The sequence below is a fragment of the Equus asinus genome, chromosome 20 (assembly GCF_041296235.1).
Source record: "Equus asinus isolate D_3611 breed Donkey chromosome 20, EquAss-T2T_v2, whole genome shotgun sequence".
NCBI classification, from domain to species: Eukaryota; Metazoa; Chordata; class Mammalia; order Perissodactyla; family Equidae; genus Equus; species Equus asinus.
In genome coordinates this window covers 29,819,434-29,839,942 of record NC_091809.1, presented here as the reverse complement: position 1 = coordinate 29,839,942, position 20,509 = coordinate 29,819,434, and the positions used below count along the sequence as shown (strand labels likewise).

The following is a 20,509-nucleotide window of genomic DNA, read 5'->3' as shown; positions in this document are numbered from 1 at the left end:
TGGGGGGTTCCCTCCCAGTCCTGGGCCCACTCCACAGCCAAGTGCACCGTCGGTGTAGACGGCCTCCTGGGGTTTTCAGCGAAGTCGCCTCAAGTTCTGGATTTTTTTCCTCTGGGCCCTTCATTTAGGTTCCCTTGAGGTTCTGCCTTGTCCCTTCGGTCATCTCCCCGGAAAGCTCTGAGCGTCCTCTGAGCTCACCCGTCTCCCCGGACTCTTCCAGCCCACAGTGAGGAGCTCCCTGTCCCTCGAATCAACCCAAGAGGGTTGTGCGCGCACTTCTTCCCGGTCTTTGTCCGGTTTAATCTCCAGACCCCCGTCTGTTTCTCCTCTGACCTCCCTGCTTTCTACTCATCCTAGCTCTGCCTAAGGTAATGCTCATTAGGCCCATGGTAAAGCTGAAGCGTATGGAGGCGACATAGATTTTTGAGTGATTCTGGCAACTCATAGAGTTGTTCAAAAGACGTTTGTCGAGCACCTGCTGTGATTCAGGCACTGCTCTGGGTGGTGGGGACACAGCCCTGCGCCGGGCATCGTACTTCCCCCACCCTAGATGTTTGCAGCCCGCCCAACTTTGCAAGGTTGCACTGGGTCAGCCTACCTTAGACTCATAGAATTTTTGGTACGTGAAGGAAAGGGTATTTGCCCCAGGGCGAGCAGCGTAAAGAAAATAATGGACCACCCATTGAGAAGTGTTCTGGGAACTGATGAGATGGCTCCTACAGTAGCACAGAATTGGAAAATTGAGTTGGAGATAAAAATTGGGACCTACCCTACACAGGCGATCCTTCTACATTCCAGCCAGTGTGCTCTACTAAGCAGCAAATTATTCGGTCTGTTCCTTAGCAGTTGAATGATTCTGGCAAATTTCCCAGAGATTCTTCTCTCTTGACAAGCTTCTTTGACTGAGGCTTGATCTTCTCTAAAATGTAACTTGTGTCTGAAAACCCAGTTATTTAGCAGGAGGCCCTTCCACGCAGCTGTTCTCCTTCCGGTTACTGGACACGGCCTTGAGGTACTGTCTGCAACGCGTGCAGGTGGTGCAGAAGTCCAGGGACAGCTATGCAGAATTCTGCCTTCCAGTGGGGCCACCTCCATCTCCCTCACCATCCTCCATGGCCAAGGCCTCTCCCACCTCCCGCCTCCATCGCTGCCTAGGGGCTGTCTGACCTCTATTCCTTGTGTCTGCTTAGTATGCAGGCCTTCCTGGTGAGACTTGTGGGCCTCCTGGGCCTGTCTTCAGGGTTACTGGTAACCGCTCAACTGGGAAGAGACCTCTCAGCCAGGTATGTTTGAGAAAGAAGGGTTGGGAAGTTTCTCTTTACAGTGGAGCTGTGCCCAGGGCCCCTGGGTGTCTCAGGGGTAACACACGTCCTTTGTCCTTGCAGGGTGAATCAGACTTTCCTGACTCCCTACCACATGAGGAACCGCCATGTGGGTCTGAAAGTTGAGGGCTCAAACTTCACACTAGATGGCTTTCCTTTCCTGATCATCTCGGGTACCATCCACTATTTCCGAGTGCCCAGGGACTACTGGAGGGACCGCCTCTTGAAGCTGAAGGCATGTGGCTTCAACACTGTCACCACGTGAGTGCCCCTAGTAATTATTTCAACAATTTATAGGCTAAATTTCTAGTCCTGAGACTTTATTAGGCCAGTCTGAGAGTTCACCGTTTTAGTACTTTCCTCAGTGTTCTAGGATGGCTCGGTTTCCACTTGGTTCCTGAGAATCTCCTGTAACTAGAGCCTGCCCCAATTGCTCCGACAGGCTCTGTCTCAACAGGGTCTCTACAGACTGCACATAAGGGTCTAACTTCCAGAGGCAGTGGCAAGTACAGATGGCTGCAGCCCCAGTGGTCCCTGACTCCTGCAGCCGTCTGGGCACAGCGGGCCTCAGCCCTCCCTGGATATCCTCACTTGCCATGGAAGTCATGGCCCCGGTGATGAGTCCCAGAATAGGACACTGTTGCAGAAAATCTGTCTTTGAAGATGGGTTTCATTGAGAACCAGGCGTGGCAAATAATATCATCATCCTCATTCCGGAAGCTGAAATTGACAAAAATAAGTAATTTCTTTCTTGCCTTCTTACGCTTAGAAAGTGCTTATCCATTACTGTGTTGATAGTCAGTTTTAGTTATGTCCTCTTTTTCAATGTTTTCCATTTTAAAATACAGGTTTAGAAGAAAAATATCTGGAATTTCATTTGGTGAACGATGGGGAATGATGGTTAAAGCATTTCCCCCCTAAACTGTCATAATACCTTTTACACATCACATCATTTTTCCTCATTATTTTGTTGCTTTTTTGTAGCAGTGATTCAGGCATTGATGTTTCATGAACTATTAAAATCTTAAAAACATTTGTGGACCTAGTAGGACTGCCAAGTTTGTTTGTTTGTTTTTAGTATCCTTGCTTAGAAAAATAAAAAGCATCACCATTATTTCATAAACTGTAAGACATTCTAGGTCATTCAAAGAGGAAGAAGAGCATTATCTCAGAATAAAGGCAGCCTTATGCGTTGAATACATTTAGCATTATAAAAAGACTGCATTGTCTTTTTTTTTTAATTAGTAGCTAGTCAGCCGAAGTCTTGTAGAGACAGACCTAGAGTGGGACAGAATGAGATTTACTGACTTTCAGGATGGGTGCATTCCAGAGGAATTGTGGAGTGCCAGTCTCAACAAAGGGAAGGGGAGAAGGGACTTCTGTGAGATCAGATTCCTGCCGGGAACTCCACAGGGAGTCTAGGAGCAGCAGGGATAAATCCTGGACTAGTTGTTTCTGATGTAGGATTAGAAGCAGCGGGAATTAACTAGGGACTGGGTGCTGGCATGAGGTGAGGGCAGTTTAGCAATTGGGTCTCCCTAGAAATAGATGGGTATAGCAAAGGGGGTCTGGGGTGCCATTGGTGAGAAAGCAGTATTCACTCAAAGAGGTGACATGTTACAACTGCTAAACTACGTTGGGGGAAACAGTGTTTCCTATTAACTTTTCGTGTGGCTTTGTCTGAGTTTACTTCCCAGTGTGAAAACAACAGAGCTGGTTTTTCTTTTTTAGCCAAGGTAATTTTCATTCTTTAATCTTGAACAGGTTTTCAATCATTAAAGACTTATGGATTCACAAAAACTTTGCCTCCGAGTCGATAGATGTTGACCAGTGTTTGAGAACACTCTGCCGGGTTTTGTCTCCAGGCTGTTGTTGGTTGCATTGCATGATCTATTTGTTCTTGTACCATCACAGCACTTTTAGTTTATGATATGGTTAGGTATAGATTTTTTTATATTTATCCTGCTTTGTGTTCTCTGAGCTTCCTGGATCTGTGCTTTGCTATCTGTCATTAATTTGGGGAAATGTCAGCCATTATTTCTTCAAATATTCCTTCCTTCCTTTCTCTTCCTAGTCTCCTTCTGGTATTCCTATTCCATCTGTGTTATAACATTTAATAATTGTCCCAGAGTGCTTGGATATTATTTTCCTTTTTTCCATTCTTTTTCTCTTTGCAATTCGGTTTAAGAAGCGTTTATTGTCATGTCTTCAAGCTCGCTGATTCTTTCCTTGGCTGTGTTCAGTTTCCCAATGAGCCCATCGATGGTGTTCTTCATTTCTCTTTCGGTGTCTTTGATCTCTAGTATTTCCTTTTTGTTCTTTCTTAGAGTTTCCGTCTCTCTGCTTGTATTACCCATCTGTTCTTGTTTGTTGCCACTTTTTCCTTTAGCATAGTAACCACAGTTGTTTTAATTCCCAGTCTAATAATTCCAAAATATCTGCCATATCTGAGTCTGGTTCTCATTCTTGCATCCAATTGTCCCTTTAGACTGTTTTTTCTGTTTTGTGCATGCCTTATAATTTTTGTTGAAGGCTTGACATGATGTCTTGGATAGAAGGAACTGAGGTACATAGGCCTATGGTGTGAGGTTTTACGTTTATCTGGCTGGCATTTACACCATGTTTCCTGTTGGCTGTAACTGGTCTCAGAGGTTAAAGTTTCCTCCTGTGTCCTTGTTTTTGTCTCCCCTGTTGTCTTTGTTTTTTCCTGGTGATTCCTTCTTCAGTAGGGTCTGAATCTTATAGTTCCTTTAGCTATAATCCGCTTTTATTATGCAGGAGGCTTATTGATGTGGCGGCAAGGTATGGGGTGAGGGTGAGACTGTGCTTTAGTCCTATGATTAGTTCTCAGCCTTTCTGTGAATCTGGGGTGGGTGTTTCCCATCTGCCTGAAGGCTGTTGTTCCATCATGTGGAAGGCTGGAATGTGCTAGATTTGGATATTTCCCTTTCTCCATATGGATGTCTAGAGAGGTATTTCCCTTCCCCAGGCTGGTTAGGCTCTAGCAAAATGGTTTCCTTTGAAGGCAGAGGTTTTTTGAGGAGAACAGAATGCTCTGGACTTATTTTTAAATGACTGCTTTTCCCCTCCACTGCAGGACACAGGAGGGGATTTCTCTTAGATCTTCGTGGTGAGAATCTGCTAGGGCTTCTGGTGGTAAACTGCATGAAAGTGTGGGGGCTCCCTGCAAGACTGCCCCATCCTTCAGAGTTTGTAACTCTCCAGCCGGTCTATACTGAGCCTCCAGTAATTCATCAGTTGCAGTTTAAGTGTTCCTACCAAGGGTGTAAATTCCAGGCCAAGAGCTGGCAGGATGGAGACCCCAGAAGAGCCAAAGTTTCAGTCTGAGTCTGAAGCAGGAACAGGCCAATGTCCCAGCTCACAGTCAGGCGGGAGGAGTTCCCTCTTACTCAGCCTTTTTGTTCTATTCAACTCTTCAGTTGACTGAATAAGGCCACTCACATCAGGGAGAACAACCTGCTTTACTCAGTCTACAGGTTCAGACGTTGCTGTCATCCATAAACACCCTCACACACACACCCAGAATAATGTTTGACCAATGTCTGGGCACCCTGTGTCCAGTCAAGCTGACACAGTTATACTGGCTGTCTCTCTGTCTCTCTCCAGTTTTCAGGGGAATGGTTTCCCCTGTGACCTCAGTTCTCTGATGGATAAAGAAACATTTCAACAGCCTTCAGCTTTTTCCCTGTTGTGAGGATGGGAGTGACAACTTCCAAGCTCTTTACTTGTTGGACCGGAAACTGGAAGTCTTTATGATGCTTTCTCACAGTTAAAGAAAAACTTGCTCATTTTTTTTTTTTCCTCATTGGGGGGTTTGGACCTACCAAGGATTTGGACCTTACTGTAGTGGATGTCGTTAATTCCTTTTTTCCCCATTCTTCTTTATTTTTAAAGTAATATTTTATTGAAATTTAACGTGTATACAATGTATAAGCAGGTAGCCCAGTAAATTTTAGTAAAGTGAACATACTTCTGTAACCAGCCCCAAACCTTGTAATATGCCAACATCTCTGAAGCTCTCTTATCCCGCTACACTCATGACCTCCCTCTAAAAGGTAACTACTATTCATTCTTCTAATGCAGATATTAATTTGGCCTGTGTTTGAACTTTATGTAAATAGAATCATACAATATGTACTCTTTTGTGTCTGATATCTTTTTCTCAAGATTGTGAGATTCATCCATAATTCCATATATTTTAGCTTCTTTATTCTCATAACTGTATAGAATGTATAGAATTCCATTGATAATCATACCAAAATGTATTCTTCTTGTGGGTAGACATTTGGGTTATTTTTGGGTGTTAGCTATTATAAATAGTGGAGCCATGAATAATTTTGTACTTCTCTCTTGGTGACACTGTGTAAACATTTCTGTTGGATATATATCTAGGAATGGATGTGATGGACAATGGGGTGGGTATATGTTCAGCTTTAGTAAAAATGTCAACTAGTTTTCCAAAGATTCTAAAGACTGTACAAAATTAGTGGCCTTATGTGTGTTCATGCTGTGTTGCAACCATCTCCACTATCAATATCCAGAACTTTTTCGTCATCCCATACTGAACCTCTGGAGCCCCTGAATAATAACTCCCCCTTCTTTCCTCTCTCCAGTCCTTGTAACCACTGTCCTACCATCTGTCTCGCTGAGATGGACTACCCTAGGCACCTCGTGCACCTGGAATCATGCAATATTTGTCCTTTTGTGTCTCACTTATTTCACTTAGCATAATATGGAAGCTTCATTTATGTTGAGGCGTGTGTTGGACTTCACTCCTTTTTAAGACTGAATAATATTCCATTGTATGTCTATACTATATTTTGTTTATCCATTCATCCGTGGATAGGTACTTGGGTTGTTTCTGCCTTTTGGCTGTTGTGAATAATGCTGCTGTGAACATTGTTGTGTAAATATCTATTTGAGTCCTGCTTTCAGTTCTTTTGCGTATATGCCAAGAGGTGGGATTACTGGATCAAATTGCGATTCTGTATTTAATTTCTGAGGAACCTCCTGTTTTCCACAGGAGCCACACTGTTTTACGTTCCTGCCAGCATTGGAGGAGCATTCCAATTTCTCTACATTCATGCCAACACTTGTTTTCTGTTTTTGTTTGTTTTTTAAATAATAGCCATCCTAATGATTGTGGATCATTAGGCCTCACTGTGGTTTGGATTTGCATTTCCCTAATGGTTAGTGATGCTGAGAATCTTTTCGTGTGTTTATTGGCCATTTGCATACACTTTTTTGAGGATATACCTATTCAAGTCCTTTGCCCATTTTTGAATTGGGTTGTTTGTTTTTCTACTGTTGAGTTGTAGGAATTCTTTATATATTCTGGATATTAATCCCCTATCAGATATGTAATTGCAAATATTTTCTCCTATTCCATGATAGTGTCCTTTGATGCACAAACATTTTAAATTTTCATGAAGTCCAATTTGTCTGTTTTTCCTTTTGTTGCTTGTGCCTTTGTTGTCATGTCCAAGAAATCATTGCCAAATCCAATGTCATGACTCTTTTCCCGAGTGTTTTCTTCTAAGAGTTTATTTATTTAAATTGAGATTCATAATAGTTTACGTCATTGTGAAATTTCAGTTGTACGTTATTTCTTGTCTGTCACCGCACAAGTGCTCCCCTTCACCCCTGTGCCCACACCCCACCCCCCTTCCCCTGATAAACACTGAACTGTCTTCTTTGTCCGTGTATTTGTTTATATTCCGCATATGAGCAAAATCATATGGTGTTTGTCTTTCTCAGTCTCGCTTATTTCACTTAGCATAATACCCTCCATGCCCATCCATGTTGTTGCAAATGGGATGATTTTGTCTTTTTTAATGGCTGACTAGTAGTCCATTGTATATATATGCCACATCTTCTTTATCCAGTCATGGGCACTTGGATTGTTTCCTTGTCTTGGCTATTGTGAATAGTGCTGCAATGAACATAGGGGTGCATATGTTACTTGGATGGTTGATTTCAAGTTGTTTGAGTAGATACCCAGTAGTGGGATAGTTGGATCATATGGTATTTCTATTTTTAGTTTTTGAGGACTCTCCCTACTATTTTCCACAGTGGCTGCACCAATTTGCATTCCCACCAGCAGTGTGTGAGCATTCTCTTTTCTCATCCTCTCCAACATTTGTGGTTTTGTGTCTTGGTAATTATAGCCATTCTGACTGGTGTTTGGTGATATCTCATTGTAGTTTTGATTTGCATTTCCCTAGTGATTAGTGATGTTGAGCATCTTTTCATGTGTCTGTTGGCCATATGTATATCTTCCTTTGAAAAATGTCTGTTCATATCCTCTGCCCATTTTTTGATTGGGTTGTTTGTTTTTTTTTGTTGTTGTTGAGTTGTGCAAGCTCTTTATATATGTTGGATATCAACCCCTTGTCTGATAAATGGTTTGCAAATATTTTCTCCCAGTTGGTGGGTTGTCTTTCCATTTTGTTGATGGTTTCCTTTGCTTTGAAGAAGATTTTTAATCTGATGTAGTCCCATTTGTTAACTTTTTCTTTTGTTTCCTTTATCTGAGTAGACATGGTATTTGAAAAGATGTGGCTAAGACCAATATGAAAGAGTGTACTGCCTATATTTTCTTCTAGGGTTTTTATGGTTTCAGTTCTTACATTCAAATCTTTAATCCATTTGGAATTAATTTTTGTGTATGGTGCAAGATAGTGGGCTACTTTCATTCTTTTGCATGTAGCTGTCCAGTTTTCCTAACACCATTTATTGAAGAGATTTTCCTTTCTCCATTGTGTATTCTTGGCTTCTTTGTCAAAGACTAACTGTCCATTGACGTGTGGTTTTACTTCTGGGCTTTCAATTCTGATCCATTGATCTGTTTGTCTGTTTTTGTGCCAGTACCATGCTGATTTGATTACTAAAGCTTTGTAGTATGTTTTGAAGTCAGGGATTGTGATGCTTCCAGCTTTGTTCTTGTTTCTCAGGACTGCTTTGGCTATTCGGGGTCTTTTGTTGCCCCATATACATTTTAGGATTCTTTGTTCTATTTCTGTGAAGAATGTCATTGGGATTCTGATTGGGATTACATTGAATCTGTAGATTGCTTTAGGTAGTATGGACATTTTGACTATGTTTGACTGTGAACATGGAATATCTTTCCATTTCTTTATGTTTTCTTCAATTTCTCTTGATAATGTCTTGTAGTTTTCAGTGTAAAGGTCTTTCACCTCTTTGGTTAAGTTTATTCCTAGGTATTCTTTTCTTTTTGTTGTGATTGTAAATGGGATTGTATTCTTGATTTCTTTTTCTACTAGATGGTTGTTAGTGTATAGGAATGCAACTGATTTTTAAAATTGATTTTGTGCTCTGAAACTTTGCTATAGTTCTTGATTATTTCTAATAGTTTTCTGGTGGATTCCCTAGGGTTTTCTATATACAGAGTCATATCATCTGCAAATAGTGAAGTTTCACCTCTTTCTTTCCAATTCGTATTCCTGTTATTTCTTTCTCTTGCCTAATTTCTCTGGCCAATACCTCCAGTACTATGTTGAATAGGAGTGGTGAAAGTGGGCACCCTTGTCGTCTTCCTGTTCTCAAAGGGATGGCTTTCAGTTTTGCGCCATTAAGTATGATGTTGGCTGTGGGTTTGTTGTATATGGATTTTATTATGTTGAGATACTTTCCTTCAATACTCATTTTGTTGAGAGTTTTTGTCATAAATGGATGTTGGCTCTTGTCAAATGCTTTCTCTGCATCTATTGAGATGATCATGTGATTTTTATTCCTCATTTTGTTAATGTGGTGTATCACATTGATTGATTTGCACATGTTGGACCATCCCTGAATCCCTGGAATGATTCCCACTTGATCATGATATACGATTCTTTTAATGTAGTGTGTATTCTGTTTGCCAATATTTTGTTGAGGATTTTTGCATCTAAGTTCATCAGTGATATTGGCCTGTAGTTTACCTTCTTCATCTTGTCCTTGTCTGGTTTTGGTATCAGGGTAATTTTGGCTTCATAGAATGTGTTAGGAAGCATTCCATCCTCTTCAATTTTTCAGAATAGTTTGAGAAGGATAGGTAATAAATCTTCTTTGAATGTTTGGTAGAATTCTCCAGAGAAGCCATCTGGTCCTGGACTTTTGTCTTTTGAGAGGTTTTTGATTACTGTTTCAATCTTTGTACTTGTGATAGGTCTATTCAGATTCTCTGTTTCTTCTTGATTCAGTTTTGAGAAGTATCAGTCTAGGAATTCATCCATTTCTTCTAGATTATCGAATTTGTGAGCATGTAATTTTTCATAGTATTCTCTTATAATCCTTTGTATTTCTGCAGTATCTGTTGTAATTTCTCCTCTTTAATTTCTAATTTTATTTATTTGAGGCTTCTCTCTTTTTTTCTTGGTGACTCTGGCTAAGGGTTTGTCAATTTTGTTTATCTTCTCAAAGACCCAGCTCTTAGGTTTATTAATTCTTTCTACTGTTTTTTAAGTCTCTATTTCATTGATTTCTGCTCTGATTTTTATTATTTCCCTCTTTCTGCTGACTTTGGGCTTTGTCTGTTCTCTTTCTAGCTCTGTTAGGTGCATTTCAATATTTCTTACTTGAGATTTTTCTTGCTTGTTGAGGGGGACCTGTATTGCTATGAATTTCCCTCTTATGACCGCTTTTGCTGCATCCCATAAGAGTTGGTATGTTGTATTTTCATTTTTGTTTGTCTCCATGTATTTTTTAATTTCCCCTTTGATTTCTTCAATGATCCAATCGTTGTTCAATCAATAGCATGTTGTTTAGTCTTCACATATTTCTGAGTTTCCCAGTTTTGTTCTTGTGGTTGATTTCTAGCTTCATAGCATTGTGGTCAGAAAAGATGGTTGGGATGATTTTAATCTTCTTGAATTTATTGAGGCTTGCCTTGTTACCCAACATATGGTCTATCTTTGAGAATGTTCCATCGGCACTTGAAAAGGATGTATACTCTGCTGTTTGTGGATGGAATGCTCTATATATGTCTATTAAGCCCATCAGGTCAAGTGTTTCCTGTAAATCTACTATTTCCTTGTTGACTGTTTGTCTGGATGATCTGTCCATTGATGTAAGTGGGGTGTTGAGGTCCCCTACTATTATTGTGTTGCTGTTAATTTCTCCCTTTAGGTCTGTTAGTAATTGCTTTATGTACTTTGGTGCCCCTTGTGTTAGGTGCATATATATTAAAATAAGTGTTATGTCCTCTTGGTGGAATGTCCCTTTTATCATTACATACTGCCCCTCTTTGTATCTCATTGTCTTTTTTAACTTCAAGTCTACTTTCTCTGATAAAAGTATGGCAACACTTTCTTTCTTTTGTTTGCCATTAGCTTGGAGTATTGTCTTCCATCGCTTCACTCTGAGCCTATATTTGTCTTTGTAGCTGAGGTGCGTTTCCTGGAGGCAGTATATTTTTGGATCTTGTTTCGTAATCCGTCCACCTACTCTGTGTCTTTTGACTGGAGATTCAATCCATTTACATTTATATGTTAGATGAGGGCTTAATGCTGCCATTTTATCTCTTATTTTCTGGTTGTTCTATGTTTTCACTGTTTCTCTTTATATTCCTGATGGCTGTTTCATTTTGTTGGTTTTCTGAGGGGGATTTCTCAGTTTTCTCTCTTTTGTGAATTGTGGCTCTGTTCTGATTCTTTGTTTAGTGGTTACCGTGAAGATTGTATGAAAGATATTGGAGATGAGATAGTCCATTTTCTTAAGGCCTCTTATCTCTATTAACCTAAGCAGGTTCCTTCCCTTTCTTCTCCCTTTCTGAGTAATTGCTGTTACAGATTGTTCTGTGTTTAATTTTGTGAGTTTGTAGCTAAGTTGAAGTGTTTGTCATAACTTTTAATGCTTTCTTTCCCTTTTTCTTTTAAGTTGTAATTGAGTCTTTGCCTCCCTGTTCTGGTAGAGAAGTGCGGGTTTTTGATCATGTCTGTCTATTCATTTCCTTGCTCAGAGCTTTGTAGACCTTTGCCTTTTTGTTGCTGGTGTGAGGGCATCTTTAATTATTTCTTGTAGGGGAGGTCTAGTGGTGATGAACTCCCCCAGCTTTTGTTTATCTTGGAAAGCTTTTATTTCTGCATTTATCTGAAGGAAAGTTTCACTGGATAGAGTATTCTCAGCTGAAAGTTTTTGTCTTTCAGTATTTTGAATATATCATTCTACTCTCTCCTAGCCTGTAGAGTTTCTACTGAGAAATCTGCTGAAAGCCTGATAGGGGTTCCTTTGTAGGTTATTTTCTTCTACCTCACTGCTGCTAATATTTTTTCTTTATCACAAACGTTTGCCATTTTTACTGTTATATGCCTTGGGGAAGGTCTTTTAGGCATTGATGAAGTTGGGCATTCGATTAGCTTCATTTATCTGTAAATCTGAAACTATTCCCATGTTTGGGAAGTTCTCAGCAATTATTTCTTTGAACAAGCTCTCTGCTGCTTTCTCCCTCACTTCTCCCTCTGGAATACCTATAATCCTTGTGTTGCTTTTTCTAATTGAGTCAGATGTTTTGTGAAGAATTCCTTCATTCTTTTAAAGTCTTAGTTCTGTCTCTTCCTCTACCTGTAGAATTTCTACATTTTTATCCTCAAGAAGACTGATTCTTTCCTCCATAAGATCAGTTCTGTTTCTTAATGATTCTAGGTTATTTTTTATTTCATTAATTGTGTTTTTCGTATCAAGAATTTCTGTTTGTTTTTTTTTTGTAGTTTCAATCTCTTTGGTGAAGAGATTCATTTTATTGTTGACCTCCTTGAATTGTCATTCTGTGTTTTCTTGTAAGTCATTGAGTTTCCTTATGACTGCTATTTGAATTCTCTGTCATTTAGGTTGTATACTTCTGTGTCTTCAGTGTTCGTTTCTGGAGAATTGTGATTTTACTTCTGGTCTGAATTGTTGCTGCAGTTTCTCATGGTGGTTGATGAACTAATCTTTTGTTGGGGCATTTGTGGTATTCTTAGGACGCAGAGTCCCCCTGTTACTCCTAGGGGGAAGCAGGAGCAGCGTTTCTGGCCCCAGCCAGTCTGCTGGAAGCTGTGGGGGTATTATGGGTGCTTGTCCCACCCTGGGGTGCATTCAGGCACTTGTGTGGACTCTCCTTGTCAGGCAGGGCTTCCTCGCTGGGCTAGGGCCACTCTGTGGCGCTTCAGGGGCACTCTGAGCTCCCCCCCTCCACCAGAAAGTGAACACGATTGGGCTCAGAGCTACCATGCCTATTCCTGCAGCTGCCCAGGACACATTCCCTCTCTGGGGGATCAACTGCACTGTGAGTGCTCTGCACGCCTGGGAAGCATTTGCCCCAGCACGGAGATCCACTGAAGTCTCTGTTTACAGTCTGCGTTGTTTCTGTGGTGCCACTGTGCTTGGCGGGTGGGGCTTCCTCGCTGGGATCCAAGCTAAGGCTGCTCCTTTGTGGCATAGGGATGCAGTGGGCTCCTTCTCTTCTAAGAGTTTTATAGTATTAGTTCCTAGAATGTGAGCTTCATGAGGGCAGGAAGTTTTTTGCCTATGTTGTTGAAGTTAATATGCTTGGTGCTTATAACAGTACCTGACATGTAGTAAGTGCCCCAAAATTAGATCTGAATGACTTCTGTATATTTCTTTATTTTTTTCAGTTTTTATATTAACTTTATAAAATGAGTTTACTTTGATTTGACATGGGTTATACAGCATGGGGTCTTGAAATTTGATTCTTATAATTAGGAAAATAATTTACTAAAAACATTTGATGATGGTGTTGGTATAGGAGTTTGTGTGTGGAGGGCTATTGCAGTTTTCACCAACATTTTCTAATTAGGTCTTCTACTTCTATTCAAATAGATAATTTCTGTTTTTTTAAAAAACATTTACACTTGCTAGAGATTTCCAAATTTCTTTGTACACAATTTTGACATAATATTTGATGAACTGTTTTCATATTGTTTACCATATTAGGCCTATTCCTTTTTTTTTTTTTTTGAGGAAGATTAGCCCTGAGCTAACATCTGCCAATCCTCCTCTTTTTGCTGAGGAAGACTGGCCCTGAGTTAACATCCATGCCCAACTTCCTCTACTTTACATGTGGGATGCCTGCCCCAGCTTCACGGGCCAAGCGGTGCCATGTCCGCACCCGGGATCTGAACTGGTGAACCTTGGTTCGCCAAAGTGGAACACATACGCTTAACTGCTACGCCACCAGGCTGGCCCCAGTCTAGTCCTTTTTAATTTCCAATTCCCCAAGATTTCCTAACTTTATTTTTAAAATTATTTTTCAGCTTTATTGAGGTATAATGGACAAATAAAATTGTAACATTTATTTAATTGAAATTTTTTTGTGTACAGCACAATGAACTTTAATGTCCCCTTTGGGGGAGGGGAGCACACTTGCCTTTTTGGAGACACCCAAAGGTTGTCTGGCACTTTGGTGCAGGAAGGATTTGATCCAATCCTTTGCTGGCTTAGGGAGCTGAAAGGCACATAAAGTTGGTGGCTCAAACTGCTCTGGGCTGGGTTTGAGCAGAAGGTGGACAAGAAGGTGGTTTGTGCAGATGGGCAGAGCATGAGTATGGGCTCAAGTTCTTGTTGGCAGAGGTCCTGGGTGGATGCTGGGGCAGCTAAGGGCAGCTTGAGCACTGAGGCTGGGTAGATGCTGTGGTGGTCCTCATCTGCACAGTCCACCAGTTTCAATGCTCTGGAACCACAGCTGCATCTCTCTCTGGGCCTCCTCCGTAGAGTTGCTGGTGTGGGTGACATGCTGGTGTGGGTGGTGCTGATGTGGATGCTGAAGTCTCCCTGATGGTGCCCAGGGCAGCCTCAGCTGAGTCAGTGTGGACCACAATGGGGCCGTCCCAGACCATGGCCCAGCAGACCACGACCACTGTAGGGCCAGAGCTCCTATAGCTGGTGAGGGATAGGTAGAAGGGCTTCCTCAGGAGTTCACAGGTCATGCTAGTGCTCAGCAAGTGTGCGTCCCTGGCGCCAATGGCATCTTCAGCCCCACCTGCTTGAATCCCCGCCTTTCAAAGCACTGAATCTCATTCCTGATGACTTGCCTCTGCACCCCACCTGGCCTCACTGTGACCAGAGTCCACTCTTGGGTCCAGGAGGGCCCCCCTGAGCTGGGGTGTATGAGCAGTCTCAGGCTGGGCAGGTGGGCCACACAGCTACCTGACAGCAAGATGCACCTGAAGAGGCTGCCCAGGCTGCCTGGCCACTGGTTGAGCACTGTGAGGAGCACTGCCCCGATACCTCAGCTCCCACAAAGGAGCAACTGTAATGTATTTAAAGTGTGTAAAGTGATGATCTGATATATGTATATGCTGTGGAAGGATTCCCACCCACAATCCAGTCAGTTAACACATCCATCACCTCACTTATTTACCTTTTTTTGTCTGTTTTGGTAATAATACTTAAGTTCTGCTTCCTTAGAATATTTCAATTATACAATACAGTACTATCAACTGTAGTCAACATGTTAAACATTAGATCCTTATACCTTATTCATCATGTAGCTGAAAGTGTGTACGCTTTTGCCAACCTTTCCCATTTCCCCCACTCCTCAGGCCCTGGCAACCACCATTGTACTCTGTTTCCATGAGTTCTATTTTTTTCCTTCTTTTTTTTTAGATTCTGCATATAAATGATACCATATGGTATTTGTCTTTCACTGTCTAGTTTGTTTCACTTAGCGTGATGCCCTCTGTGTTCATCTATGTTGTTTTGAGTGACAGGATTTCCTTCTTTTTAAAGGTTGAATGATATTCCATTGTATATATGTATACCACATTTTCTTGATCCATTTATCTGACGTTGGACTCTTAGGTTGTTTCTCTACCTTAGCTGTTGTGAATAATGCTGCTATGAACATGGGAGTACAGATATCTCTTTGATATAATGATTTGTTTCCTTTGGATGTATACCCAGAAATAGGATTGCTGGATCATGTGGTAGTTTTATTTTCAGTTTTTTGAGGAACCTCCATACTGCTTTCCATAGTGGCTGTACCAATTTAATTTCCCACCAGCAGTGCGCAAGGGTTCCCTTTTCTCCACATCCTCACCAACTGTTGTTATCTCTTGTCTTTTTGATAATAGAAATCTTAACAGCTGTGAGGTGATATCTCATTGTGGCTTTGATTTGCATTTCCCCGATGATGAGGGATGTTGAGAACCTTTTCATGTACCTGTTGGATATTTGTATATCTTCTTTGGAAAAATATTTATTCAGGTCCTTTGCCTATTTTTTAGTTGAGTTATTTGGTTTTTTGCTGTTGGGTTGTATGAGTTCCTTGTATGTTGTATATTAAGCCCTTATCAGATTTCCAAATTTTATCATATTTGCAGGTTTGAAAATATTTTCTCCCATTCAGTAGGTTGCCTTTTCATTTTGTTGATGATTTTCTTTACTATACAGATGCTTTTTAGTTTGATGTAGTCCTACTTACTTATTTTTGCTTTTGTTGTCAAATCCGAAAAATCATTGCCAAGGCTGATGTCAAGGAACTGTTTTTTCCAAGGAGTTTTATGATTTCACATTTTATGTTTAAGTCTTTAATCCATTTGAGTTGATTTTTGTATGTGGTGTAAGATAGTGGTCTAGTTTCATTCTTTTGCCTGTGGCTGTCCAGTTTTGCCAACACCATTTATTGAAGAGACTGTTCCTCCCCCACATATATTCTTGGATCTTTTGTCATAAATTAATTGACCATATGTGCATGGGTTTATTTCTGGGCTCTCTATACTGTTCCATTGATCTATGTGTCTGTTTCTCTGCTAATACTATACTGTTTTGATTACTATAGCTTTGTAATATAGTTTGAAATCAGGAAGTGTGATGCCTCCAGCTTTGTTCTTCTTTCTCAAGATTGCTTTGATTATTCAGGGTCTTTTGCAGTTTCATACAAATTTTAGGATTTTTTTTATTTCTATGAAAAATTTCATTGGAATTTTGATAGAGATTTCTTTGAATCTGTAGATTGATTTGGGTAGTATAGACGTTGTAACAATATTAATTCTTCTAATCCTAGAGCATGGAATATATTTCCATTTATTTGTGTTGTTTAATATCCACATATTTGTGAATTTTACAGTTTTCTTCTTGCAATTGATTCCTAGTCTTATACCATTTTGGTTGGAAAAGATGCTTGATATTATTTGAATCTTCTTAAATTTATTAAGGCTTGTTTTGTGTCCTAATGTATGATCTATGCTGTAGAATGTTCCGTGTGTGCTTGAGAAGATTGTGTATTTTGCTGCTGTTGGATGAAATGTTCTGTATGTGTCTAATAGGCTCATCTGGTTTAATGTGTCATTCAAGTCCAATGTTTCCTTATTGATTTTCTGTCTGGATGATCATTGTTGAAAGTGGGACATGAATTAAATTATTTTTCACGGATCCTAGGTTTGTTGCCAAAGTTCTTATGGAAAGTTCTATGTCTATGTTTTAAAATTAAATTCCTAATTTGTTCTCTCTTTTCTAAAAATATACAGTTATTACTACAGAATCTTGCAATGGTATACTTGCTTTTTACCCTTCCCATCCTTTGTGCTCTGTTGTGTCATGTGTTTTGTTTTTTATAAACTACAAAATTCATAATATGTTATTATTTTATTTTGCTTTGAACATCTAATTATATTTGAAAGAAATTTAAACTGATAAAAATATCTTATTTACCCACATGTTTACCATTTTTGGTGCTCTTCATTCCTTTGTGTAGACTGCAATTTCCACCTACTATTATTTTCTTCTGCTGAAGAACTTCAACATTTCTTATATTGGAAGTCTGTTGGTCATGAATTCTCTGACCTTTTGTTTTTTGAAAACTTTATTTCATCTTCAATTTTTAGAGATAATTTCACTGGGTATAGAATTCTAGGTTGACAGGTTATTTTTTTTTTTTAAATTTCAGTACCTTAAAAATGTCTCTTTGTCTTCTGACTTGCTCATTATCTGATGACAAATCTGCTATACTTCTTATGTTTATATATTCTGTGTATAATTTGTTGTTTTTCCCCCTCTGGTTGCTTTAAAGATTTTCCCTTTTTCATTGGTTTTCAGCAATTTGATTCTGATGTGCTATGGTGTAGATCTTTTTTGTTTTTTTTAAAAAAATTCTGCTTGTGTTTCATTGAGATTCTTGGATCTGTATGTAGATAGTTTTCATCAAACTTGGTAAAATTTTGGCTCTTTTTCTTCTAATATTTTTGCCTCCTTCCTTTTTTCCAGGATGCCAATTACACGTATGGTAGACTTCTCGATAAGATCCCACATATCATTGATGCTTTGTTCATTTTTATTTTCAGTCTTATTTTTTTCTGTTTTCTGTTTTGGATAGTTTCTATGTTCTATCTTAAAGTTCACTGATCTTTTATTCTGCTATATCTACTCTGCTGTTATTCTCACCTGGCATATTTTTCATTTCCTGCTGTTGATAGTATTCAGATATTTTTAATTTCAGATCTTATATTTTTAAAATTTAGAAGTTTCATTTGGGTTTTTTTTTTATACCTTACGTTTTTCTCTTCATTATGGTTATGCTTTCCTTTACTTATTAAAGATATAGTATATATTTGTTATAGTGTTTAATATTCTTTTCTACTGGTTTCATCCTGTATGTCATTTCTGGGTTTGTTTCTGTTGCTTGATTTTTTTTTTCTGGTTATGCATCATATTTTACTGTTTCTTTGCATGCCTAGGAATTTTTAAATGGATGCTGTGTATCATGAATCATGTATTGTTGGTTGCTGTATTTCATTTTATTCATTTAAATAATGTTTATAATCCAGTCCTATAAACTTTTCAGCTCTCTCTTTTTTGTCTAGTGATTGTTTTCCTTTTTAGCTGTTTCAGATGCGGATTTAAATTTTTTATGTGTTGTCATGAGCATTTTCAAAAAGAAATTTGTGGTTGTATCCCACATTACATACACATCTATCTCACCTGAAGTCCAGAATCATGGAAAAATATTGGCTGCTTGGATCTTTGCTGGGAAAGTGAGGGAGTAAATTTTGAAGCTAATTCATGGTGCACACACATAGAGGTTGGGCTGTGGATATATTCAGTCTCCTTCACACTAGATGTTGCCCAGGTGCCAGAGGAAAACTGAGGAGTCAGTATGGGATCACAGTGGGTAAGGTGAAAGGTATTTATATTTTTCTTTTTTCCATTGCAGACATGTTCCCTGGAACCTTCATGAGCCAAAAAGAAGCCAATTTTATTTTATTGGAAACCTGGATTTGAAGTACGTCTTAATGCTCAAGTTGTCTGTTTCTCAGGCTCAGAGAGAGTGTTTGACTCTGTGGGGTCAGCTGAAGCAATAGGGGCACCTTACTTTCTGCTTTAGAACCCTCAGGAAGCTCTGATGATTTTGTTCCCTGGATTGAAGCCCTCTTGAGCAGCGATTCTGTCATTTGCAGTGGAACCCAGACCTTAGTGTCTATGGTGTATTTTACTCACAGTGTGGTTTAGAAAGTGCCCATCCAGGGGCCAGCCCTGTGGTGTAGTGGTTAAGTTTGGCGTGCTCTGCTTCAGCGGCCCAGGATTTGGGGGTTCGGGTTCCAGGCATGGACCTACACCACTCCTTAGCCATGCTGTGGTGGCATCCCACATACAAAACAGAGGAAGATGGGCACAGGTGTTAGCTCAGGGACAATCTTCCTCAAGCAAAAAAAAAGGAAGATTGGCAACAGATGTTAGCTCAGGCAAATCTTCCTCACCAAAGAAGAAGAAGAAGAAGAAAGTGTCCATCCAGAATCTGCAGTTTTAATCTATCCTAAGGAACCTTCTGTCTCAGTTATAAGAGGAGATTTCCGGGCAATAGTTTACAGGGTTTCTAAGACATGACACAGTAGATTGATTATTTATTCAAAAATATGTATTAGACGTCTGCTATACTTCTGATATTGTCTTTGGTGCTGGAGATGGACCAGATGATACACTGTGTGCTGTCAAGAGTAAGGATTCTCTGTAGAGAGGAAGCAAATAACAACATACTAATGACACACAACCCAAGCTAGGGGAATGGACCAGGGAAGACAACAGTGAAGTTACAGCTGAAGGAAATTAGAATGTTGAGCAGGGGTTAACTAGAAGGGGCTGCATGGTATTTCAGGGAGAGGGTCCAGCAAGGGCAGAGTCAGAGATGTGAGAGAACAATTTAAATTAATTAAGGAGATATTAGCTGCTATAACAGGTAAGTCTTAACATCTTGTAATGATAAAGGTTTATTTTCATTTAAGTAAAATCTAAAGTAGGTATTCCTGGTGAGCATATGTCTCCTTCCAAGGAATAATTGAGGGATATATGGTCTTTCTATTCTTTCTATCTTATGGCTTTGCCATCTTCATCACATACTTCCAAATTTGCCACTACGCTTGTCTGCATCGTCGAAGTCAGTAATTGGAAGAAAGAGCATGGAGAATTTTTGGGGGGAATTTGAACACATTGCTTCTGTTCATATTCTGTTGGCTCGAAGTCAGTCATATAGCCACATCTAAATGCATGGGAAACTGGGAAATGCAGTTGAGTGGTGTGGTCAGGAAGAAAAGGGAATGGGTTTGGTGATTAACTTTCTACCACACGTTACATTTTCTGGGAACTGCGAGTAATGTGATCTGGCTCTCCTAATAGTTTTAAGTGGAGGAACTGTCAAAAAATAAAGCTGGAGAGATAGTGGACTACATCTTGGCTTTCTATATCATGCTGCAGAATTTGGAATCTATTCTAAAGGCACTGGGATTCATTTGAAGAATTTTAATTTGGGAAGTTCATATTTGCATTTAGGAAGATCATGCCAACAGTATTTTTAAGAGGCAGAATAACATGGGAGTTAAGGTCTCGTTTCTGGAGGCGCTCTGCCTGAGTGTGCTTCTGGTTGCTTCATTTACAATCAATGGGCCCTTGAGGAAGCCCTCACTCCTTTAATCTTTTATTTTCTAATCTGTAAAATGCAGACGATATTGGTACCTACCTCATAGAATTGTCAAACAAAATAGTAAAGAATTGAGTTTTGAGCCTGATGCTGATACAAGGTAATAATAAGCCCCTGTCTTTGCTGTTGATGGTGATAGTATCATTGACAGTGACTGGAGATACATTGGAAGAAGGTGAGAATGAAGCGGGGAAAGAGTCAGAAAACCATCGTGATAACTCAGGGGTGAAATGATGGGTTCTTTCACCAACGTGGTAGCCAT

The 20,509-nt window shown here is 39.8% G+C and overlaps 1 protein-coding gene and 1 pseudogene across 1 annotated transcript in view; one reads left to right on the top strand and one right to left on the bottom strand.

Moving 5' to 3' along the window:
- Positions 1-1,411: 1,411 nt before the first annotated feature.
- The window catches only part of LOC106846909 (beta-galactosidase-1-like protein 2), a 51,249-nt gene continuing 32,151 nt past the window's right edge, over positions 1,412-20,509 (top strand). The window contains exons 1-2 of the mRNA XM_044752882.2: positions 1,412-1,583; positions 18,490-18,558. Of these exons, the coding sequence (XP_044608817.2) occupies positions 1,417-1,583; positions 18,490-18,558 (236 nt within the window). The 5' untranslated portion in view covers positions 1,412-1,416. The remainder of the gene's footprint in view (positions 1,584-18,489; positions 18,559-20,509) is intronic.
- Positions 1,910-14,914, bottom strand: LOC139041168 (nucleoside diphosphate kinase, mitochondrial pseudogene; annotated as a pseudogene).